At 51.3% G+C, this 9,221-nt stretch overlaps 3 protein-coding genes across 3 annotated transcripts; 1 reads left to right on the top strand and 2 right to left on the bottom strand.

Annotated features, from left to right (window-relative positions):
- Window positions 1-2,410: 2,410 nt before the first annotated feature.
- On the bottom strand, window positions 2,411-4,995 carry FPRO_10799 (uncharacterized protein; the record flags this gene model as incomplete). Its single annotated transcript, XM_031231801.1, has 3 exons — window positions 2,411-2,518; window positions 2,576-4,913; window positions 4,973-4,995. 3 exons carry the CDS (start codon window positions 4,993-4,995, stop codon window positions 2,411-2,413), a joined length of 2,469 nt encoding a protein of 822 aa, XP_031081802.1.
- Window positions 4,996-5,454: 459 nt separating this feature from the next.
- Window positions 5,455-6,606, top strand: FPRO_10798 (uncharacterized protein; the record flags this gene model as incomplete). The annotated part of the gene is made up of 1 exon (XM_031231800.1): window positions 5,455-6,606. The coding sequence occupies one exon, from the start codon at window positions 5,455-5,457 to the stop codon at window positions 6,604-6,606; it is 1,152 nt and encodes a 383-aa protein (XP_031081801.1).
- A 251-nt stretch (window positions 6,607-6,857) lies between these two features.
- FPRO_10797 (uncharacterized protein) lies at window positions 6,858-8,426 on the bottom strand (the record flags this gene model as incomplete). Its single annotated transcript, XM_031231799.1, has 2 exons — window positions 6,858-7,788; window positions 7,834-8,426. 2 exons carry the CDS (start codon window positions 8,424-8,426, stop codon window positions 6,858-6,860), a joined length of 1,524 nt encoding a protein of 507 aa, XP_031081800.1.
- Window positions 8,427-9,221: the final 795 nt, after the last annotated feature.

Below are 9,221 nucleotides of genomic sequence, written 5' to 3'. Positions count from 1 at the left end.
TACGTACGTACGACGTACGTCGTACGACGTACGACGACGTACGTACGTACGTACGACGACGTACGAGACGACGAGCGCCGGGGGGGGGGGCGGCGGCCAAGGCGAGACTGGGCCAAGATTTGTGATTGGGGGCAACAAATTTGGCTCGCCTTGGACGAAAGAAAATTGTTAAAGCCAGCTCCAGTTGATGAAGCCGACTCCCGTGAAGTTTGAGGATAAACTTGTTCTGACGTTATGGACTAAAAACAGAAGTGGGACCGAATTGAGTACGGATACGTCAGCCACGGTCGCCACAGCATCGGCTCTGTCACAGCCACGCCCACGTAAGACGACCACATCTTGCACATCCAAGGAAGCAGGGAGAAACTCAGAAGACTACCTAGTACCTAGGTTAGTACCTACCTACTATTTTAGCATACATAGGTATAGACTTACTCTTTCAAAGGGTGCTTGCTTGCTCGCGCCCTCCATCGTCTAAAAAGATGAAAGCGCCGGCATCGCCTCGTCCCTTTTCTCATGATCCTGCAGTCAATCCTGCCGCTGTCTTCGCCTTCCCTAATGCCAATGTCTCTATCGCGTAATTTTAGGTGATTATTTGCGTCACGGTGGGGCTTTTTGGGATGGGAGCTCCACACTTTGTTTGCTGGTTGCTCTTCTCGTTACAGTTGAACCAGGGCCAACACGAGCCCTACGGCAGTCTGCATGGGCCACTAACAAGGCCTCTTCATTGGCGAGCCAGCTTGGAACTTAAGGACCTTATACAGTAACTGTTCCCGTGATATTGATCCTTCGTCAGAAGGACTGTGGCCCTGTGGATAGACATTGGGTTCAAACAAAATCGAAATTATGGATGGAATTACCTAAAAGGCTGCACTGTATACGAATGCATCCTGCTCTACGGAGAACACATACATACATACATACATACTGGCATATGCAACACGCCACCCTCCAACTCTGCATGGCGTTAAGAGGAAGCTTACTTCTCTGAAACAATGTCCCAAGGCATCCAATCAAACCTCGAGCTATTTCCTGGAGAGAAACCTTGCGTTCCTGGTTTCTTTGCCTCCATGAGTTGTCCCAGCCTCTTAGTACCTAGCTGAACCGCGGAAACCAGGAGAACTTGGAGGGAGACTTTATTAAGAGGTCCGCTAACCACTGATGTTAGTTCGAGAAGCCCAGAGGAGTCTGAAGGAGTGCAGAGGATCGACTGACTGTCAGTCCCCAATACGACAGTGGAAACACCCGACCTGGGAAGAATCAGACAAGGAAGCCCTTGACTGTCTTGATCACTTCTTTTCTGTAGTTGATGACAATATCACAGAATTGATCAGCGATAGCTAGGGTCCATAATATACACTCGATCGGGAAGAACGAGTCGATTCAGGATTAGCCCGATAATCCTGATTCCCTATCCGCATCGAAACCGACCAAAGTAGGTAGATGGGAGACCCGAGGTACCTTAGACCGACCACCTTTGCTTGGGACTTTGCTCTTTTGTCTCGGGTAGTCAGGTACCTGAACGCGCGGCATGCGACACCTAGCCAGAAGAGCCATCAGTTTTGTTGGTGTCACATCATACAAAGACCAAGCAATCAGCAGTTAATGCAAGGGTTGAAATCAGTGTGCGGTGTATCACTGCAGAAATGATATGTCTTGCTTGCCGATTTGGACAGTATCGGTTCTGGTTCAAACAACACGCACAGTCATGAGGCTCGGAGACTGGCACACGCAACATGTACGGAGTTTGCACACAACGACGGATACAGCACCTCCAACACTCTTCTTTACTGGCCTGATCCAATCTGAGAGCTTCCCCTGTCGTCACCGGCTTGGCCCAACGCCACACACGCCCCCACCAAGTCTCCACATCAACTCCATCTCTCCCCATCTTCAGTGCTCCATGATATGTATTCTATTGCCATAAGCCCGGCTTGGCACCTTGGATCGCTATTTCCACATTCTACTGCCTTGCTCAGCAGTCTTGGCCAATGTTAGCCAAGACTATACCGAGCATGGTCTGACAATAATTGAAGCAGCTTTTCAGCCTCGCTTCTGACGCCGTAGCCGACACCGCTTCTCATCGAGATTCATTGCAATCAACACACACGTGGACTGATCAAAGTATGGCTCAATGTCCGTTCAAGTACATATGGCATGGGTTAAACGAAATAAGTCGTTTCGTTTGCCATTGAAATTGAGGGGTTGCCGTCAAGCGAAAGAGGCAAGCCCAAGTCCATTTGCTACTATGTACATCAAGTGACATACAAGTGGTGTGGAAACAACGAGGAATTCCAGTGGATTGCCTGCGCTACCGTCTTCGTGTCTTCAGTGTGTATTTTGCAATCTGGAATCTGGAGTGTGTCAACGGTTTGCTAAACCCCAAAGGCATTCGGATCTGCGATTCCACTCATTTAGGCATGCCCTTCTTTAGCTCTTCCACTATCTCGGCCGCTTCCAATGCACTACGGGCCTCAAAGTCATATCGTTTACTCTCGGTCGCTTTATACACAACAAGCTATTTGCGGTACTGTTAGAATGGCAGACCAATATCAAAGGAACAGTAAACTCTCACCTTGACATTCGTGGGATGTTTCCGGAGGACTTTGCACCCAACCACGTTACTAAAGTGCACCGTTGTTGTCTTGCCTGAACCATCATGCAATGCCTTACCGCCAGATGCTGGCATGATATGAATGTACTCGCCGTCGATTACTAGAATGCGTTCGCTCATGCCAACGATACGCATGGGCTGCTTGCGCCAAACAGTGTACTTCTTGTAGCTGGCGTTGCTGAGCTCATCTTGCTTCAGAGATTCTCGCGCCAACGGATGACTTCCGACCATGGGCGTTTGTGACTTCTTACTGCGTTTCTGCATGGCCTGCTCGGCCAATGGCAGCATCTTCGGGGACGAGCTGCCCGGCGAGCCGGTGATAGTTAACGGACCATCTGTTGCAAATCGTCGCCTGTACAATTCCAAGTCTGAGACATTCCCGATGGACGAAACTGGCCGGTCCAGCATGACTACCGCTCCTGATCCAGGAAGCTTAAGAACATGGTTGGCCTTGTCTAATTGTCTCTTTCGGCATACCATGTCCAGCACCTCAGCCAAGTAAGTATCAGTCATCACATCTAGTGTCACCATTTGACCCGGTGCGACATCTGATGACATGATATGAATCCGAAGCAGCTTTTGCTGCCCGCGGGATGTATTGGGAGCTGCAGCAGGTGCCTGGGGTATGTCTGCTGGAGGAGCGTTGGAGCGATATGTCGTTGTGACGATAGGATTTTGCCGCGGACGTTCCGATAGAAACGGGTTGATAGCCGGCCCTGGAGTGCCCCGAGGAGTCGCATCCGCATCTGGCTCCGTAGGAGTGAGAGGAGCCCCGCCGCCGCTATCCTGTGATGTTGCTGGCTCTTCTTCTTCGTCTTCTTGTGGTGTGAGTGACTTATTCTCAAGGTACTCCTCCTCTGAAGCTGCTGCTAAGGCAAAGTCGTCGTAAGCAGTTGAATTAGATCGCATGCGGCCTCCGCCGCGCGCAGCAGCATTGTTAACCGTAGTAAAAGATGTCAACGGTTTTGTTCTTTCAAAGGGGGGAAAATCGTCGTCAACTTCGCCACCTTCTTCCACCATACGTAGGGTCCACCAGTTAATATTGAGCTTGCCCTTGGGTAACGGAGGTTCGAGCTTCTCCTCGTTGTATCGGTATAAACTCAAACCGATAAGGTCCGCAACCGTCACCACCCGCTCAGCACCTTGTCCGTCGTGAACACGTGGGCGGATTAGCACCTGGAATGGCTTGCTAGGTGTTTTTGAGAAAGGTGCATATATACGCACAGCAATAGAACCTTGCGTACCCTGCCCGCTGAAATGGGCGAACTTCTGGAAGGGAATAGACGATTTCTTATCCTTGGCTTTTAGGGCGGCCGATAGCAAACTCTTGGGTTGGGCGACGCTCAAAGGCCTTATCATGCTCATCGGCCTGGGTGGTGGTAACGCTCCGAGGACAATGGGGTGCGCCGGTGGTTTGGATTTGCGAATAGTAGACTGGCGTACAAAGTTCTTGGGTGGTGTTCCCACAACCTGGCGGGTGGGAGAAGCATTGATAGCATTTTCGACGCCATCAAGAATCGATGCCGAGTCTATACTCTCGGCGTAGTTATCAGATAAGTCAGAAGCCTCGTCGGAATCCTCCTCCTCCTCTGGCAAGAGAGATGTGTCCGCTCGTTGAATACCGGGCGAGGGCTCCTCTAGAATTCTAGCCTGTAACTTGGCAGCCCTTGCTGCAGCGCGAGCAGCTTCTCGATGCCTCTGGACTGTCGGAATATCGGTCTCGTTTTCGGATGATATCTCACTGCTGGTGACTGTGTCTCTCCGGGGCCTCTCCTGGACTGTTATCAAAGCTGACTGTGAGCCTCGGCGAGGCGCCCTTGGTGAGACAGCTCCGACCTGCCTCAAGTTCGTGTTCTGTATTGGCGAGGAGCCTGCTCTGTGTCTGAGTGGCATTTTTGCAAACTTGATCTGTTGCGCAGCCCGTTGGTCCGTATCGTCGTCACTCTCATCGCTCAAGTCACTACTGTCCTCTTCCTCCATCTGCTCGCGACGCCTGCGCCGCCTGGTAGCCATTCCTGGACCCATGGTATCCGAACCGCCCGCAGTGAGCATACCACCATCGTCTTCCCCATCTTCGAGTGTGAGGCCAGCCTGCTTTGGTGCTTGGAAGTACTCGGAGGCAATTGCAGTAGGAATTGGAGGTGAATGTGTCCGCTTGTGGTGGGACGAATTCGGTCGCCAGCCGGCGGCTTTAAAAGGAGCCGAGTTTATGAAGCCATCGTTGACGTTGAGGAGTCGCTCTCCAACACCGTCTGCAATTTCATCGAGGTAGCTTGTGCGAAGCTGGTAGGAGACGAGTCTGGGCGGGACGTCAGCTTATGAATCTGTGCAAAGCCATTACCGAAGACATGATCGCACTCTTCAAGTTGTATGACGGACATAGTCGCGACTAATTATGCGTGATCGCTTCACCCTGTGAAGTCAAGAAATTGCCGAGAGCCGAGTAACTGCTTCAACATGTTTAACACTGCCCCAAGCCGTGTGTAGTCAAGAAATCGAGAATCTAAAGCAGGGACTGTATCATCGCTGTAACCAACTGCTACCTCTACATAAGGTTAGGTAGGTAGGTAGGTAGTCGCGACAAGCACGAATTGAGCAGTGGGGTAATTTAGGCAGTACCTGCTAAGGTAGCACCTACGGATACTCCGTACTCTGTACCAGTATTTATCTGAACTCACCTTACCCTTGAGTGTGGAGCACAGCCTCGTCAAGATGTGGCTGCATTGCGGCACCGTCATGTTCGAAGTGGAACCTTTCAACTTCATGTCGCGATGCTCAGCTTCACGATTCTTTCGTACTTACACTATCACACCAACTAACTAATCGAATAATCGACCACCATGGGCCTTGTCGACTATTCCGACTCGGAGGGCTCAAACTCCGAAGCCGAAGTTCAATCTCCTGTCAAACCAGCCCCTAAATCATCTGCATCTTCCAAGAAGCCTTTCCAAAAGGTTGTCGATAGATCCAACCCTGGGAAAATCGTTGTCAGCCTCCCTCAGCTCGCCAACAATAGACCGCAAGCCGAAGAACCTCCAGAGAAACGGACCAAGACTGCCGGTGGTGGTAGATTCTCCGGTTTCAATTCGTTTCTACCAGCGCCCAAGAACGCGAACAAGCCCAAACCCGTGGCATCGAGCAGTTCGATAGCGAGACCAATCTTTCAGTTCAAGACTAGCGCAGCTCCAGGATTCAGTAGAGACGCAGGAGGCGACCTGAAGAATTCAGACGACAACGCAGACGGCATGAGCCTGCCGGCACTGAAGGCTGCCGCACAACCACATATACCTGAAGGACAAAAACCAGCGGACGAGGTTAAGTTGGTGGGCAAGCCATTGATGTTCAAGCCTCTGTCTGTGGCAAGGAACCCCCAGAAGAAGAAGAAACTGAATTCTGGGCTGGCAAAACCAGCGCCGACTCCCGCACATGAACAGGCTCGGCTGAAACCGGCTGAAGCAACACCAGAGGCCACGCCAGCCGTTCCCAAGAAGGTATCGCTGTTCTCTTTGCACACAGAAGAGCCTTCTGAGCCTGCAGACAGGAGTTCTTCAGGCACTTACGAACCAATGTTTGCGACGGCAGAAAGCTCATTGACCTACGATGAAGGCGCATATGGCGACTATGCCAGCCATGCGCAAGCAGGTCCATCCGCAACAACATTGCCAGGCTCTGAGTCCCTTGATACAGTAGTGGAGGACCTCAACCTCACTGCCGCTCAACGAAGAGAGCTCTTTGGCCGCAATGGCCTGGGCAACCAAGCAGCTAAAAAAGTAATCAACTTTAATATGGATAAAGAATATAGACACAACGAAGAGATTCGGGCCGCAGGAGAGGAACAGACCCATAACCCTGTGCGTGCGATCCAAGGAGGTGGAAAGCACAGCTTGCGCCAGTTGGTACAGAATGCACAGAGCCAGCGCGAAGCTCTTGAGGATAGTTTTGCCAAGGGGAAGAATAATCGAAAAGAGGCAGGGAGCAAGTACGGATGGTAGTGATGACAATGATACCCAGATTTATTTAATATATTCAAGAATGGTACTATCTATCGTCCCCCATTTTTGTCCAGAATATTTACTCCACAACCATATGCCGTCCTCTATAACGCTGAGATCTAATATGCCATGTAACAAAGCATACGTGCAATCGAACAAAAGGGGTGTCTTGAAGCCAAAACGCTCGCCATGCAACCTTTAAAACAAAACAGAAGAGAACAGAAGAGAACAAAACAAATAAGCCTTCAATATCAAAAGATCTCAACTCCGGCCTTGCGACCGCTCTGAAAGGCATTGTCTGCCATCATGAAGCCCCATTCTCCCCGCGTGGTGGGCGAAATATCGTCATAGTCATGTGGTGTTAACGGCCCAAACCTTGGTGATGCTGGACTCATGATGGGTGTTGGCGTAAGGGGACTGAAAGCGCTTCGATTGATGGGACCGGCGGTTAAGATTTGATCTATCGTCGAAGGTGGCTCCCATTGTTGCATTGTAAAATACAATTGATCTGTCGGTCGTGCTGTGCGATCGCCGTCTTCCTCCTCCTCTACCTCGGCCTGAGTTGGTGCTTGAGTTGGCGTTTGAGCTTGAGCTGGAACCGAAACTGGAGCTGGAACTTGAATCTTCTTGGGCTTTGGTTTCAGAATGGGGCCCGGAGTGAAATTTGTCTGGAGTTTAAGCAGAGGCTTGGGCGAGGGCGTCTTCCCTTTGGAGACATCCGTGCCAATTGTCGCCTCCTCAGCCTCTTCTTCCTTGTATCGTTCTTGTGAGTCGCTGATAGGTTTTATGGCTGGCTCCGCAAAGCTAGTAAGACCTGAGATGCCACCATGCTGCTCTGGTCCTCCATACGCCCGCCTATATATGCGATCAAGGTCCACAAGCGCCCAATTAGACACACTCAGCCAGTCATACGACCGGAGGATGGCGGTTTTTGAAACTTTTGCACCATTGGTTGCCAGGATGATACGTCGGAGTTCGTCAACGGCGTCTTCGAGACGGAGGTGGGATTTCGTTTTGGAATAGCTGGACAAGGCACTCTTGAGACTGTACAATCTATCGAGTGATAGAACTGTGAGGCCTTCGGAGCAGAAAAGGACCTCGTTCTGGATGATGGAGCTATGGATGAGCTGATTGGTGAGCCCGCACGAGGAAGCTCTGACAGCAGGTGATAGCCACTCAGTGCTTTGGCGAGTTAGTTATGTTCTATGGAGAAACGAGGTGTCTTACCCTATCGCAAACTTCTTCTCCGTCTTGCTCAAAATCGAGTTGAGGATCTTTTCGGACCTAGGGTGGAGCTCGTTGGTGTGGATGAGTCGCATACCGAAGCCTGACGAGGCGCTCATCATTGAGCTCATGGTATCGGTGGTTGTCGATGATGCGGTGCAAGGTGTCATGGGAGGAGGAGACATTGGCGTGGATGGTGAAAGAGGCCATCTGAACCGAGGGCTGGACGCTTCAAGCGGGGGGACCTGACCGGGTGAAGACAGAGCACTTCGCGGAGAATTCATCGACCGCAGGGACGTTGAAGAGCCAGTTCTCACCAGCGATTTGAGCCTGGAGACAGGACCTTGAGAGAGGTTCAACCGAAGGCCAGGAGATAGTGGTGAAGGAGTCGTCGGAGTCAGCAGACCCTTGGGGGGCACAACAGAAGGGAGTTGATAATCCCGGCGGGCTACAACAAGTGTGATATGTTGCGACTTGCGGGCCAGACGCGAAGACACATGCTCGAGAGCCGGTGCCAGATGAGGTGGCAGGTGATGAGCGTCGAGGATTGAGGTACCAGCCTCGAGGGGTGACGAGATCCTATCCTTGAGCGACATTCTGAAGTTTCGAAGTCGTGCTTCAGTAAAGAGGACGACTTGACCTAGCGTGATATGATCTGGCAAAGAACGAGGAAAACCAACAAGCGGCAAGGTGCACTGAGAAGAGAGAAAGGGAAGAGAGAGAGAGAGAGAGAAAAGACAAGGAGATACAACGAGGTGACCGAACCAAGCAAAAAGCCGCACAGCAGCTGTGATATCCTCTCAAACTTGATGGTAGTGTGAACCCGCCGTGGTCGTCGTGATCCTGCATCAGAAAAGTTTCAAGAGCAGAGAGAAACAAGTGGACGAAAAGAGTATTAAAAGAGATGACCGCGTCAGAGCTTATTCTTCCCCGGACATGTTCTATCTAAAAAAAGAACGAAAAGGCAGCTTGTTTATGTTTCACCATCCAGTCACTTTTCCCCTCCCCCTGGTGGCCTCCCACTGAGCGGCCGGCCTGATAACCTCGGTGGACGTGGATTGGCGTGGACATGGACAGTGGGGGGGGGGGGGGGGGGGGGTTCATGAAACGGAGGCGTGCCAAGATGAGTAAGGCTCTGTTGTCGTGAGTTGTGAGAAAGGGGAATTGCAGCATCAATCACTCGCAGTTGATCAGCAATTAGCGGTGATTTACAGATAGGATAGGATAGGATACCTCTGGTGGTTTACAACAAAATGTAGCCCCGCTGTGAGTGCCCAATACGGCTTAGTCAAGGGATCTCGGCGGCTAACGTGCATTAGTGGCAGCTCGGCTACTATTTTGAGCTGCTGGCGGGGTTGACAAGACGGACTGTGATTGGCAAGCTCTAGCCT

Source organism: Fusarium proliferatum (genome assembly GCF_900067095.1).
Source record: "Fusarium proliferatum ET1 genome assembly, contig: FPRO_scaffold005, whole genome shotgun sequence".
In the NCBI taxonomy this organism is placed as follows: Eukaryota; Fungi; Ascomycota; class Sordariomycetes; order Hypocreales; family Nectriaceae; genus Fusarium; species Fusarium proliferatum.
This window is presented reverse-complemented; position numbering and strand designations above follow the sequence as displayed.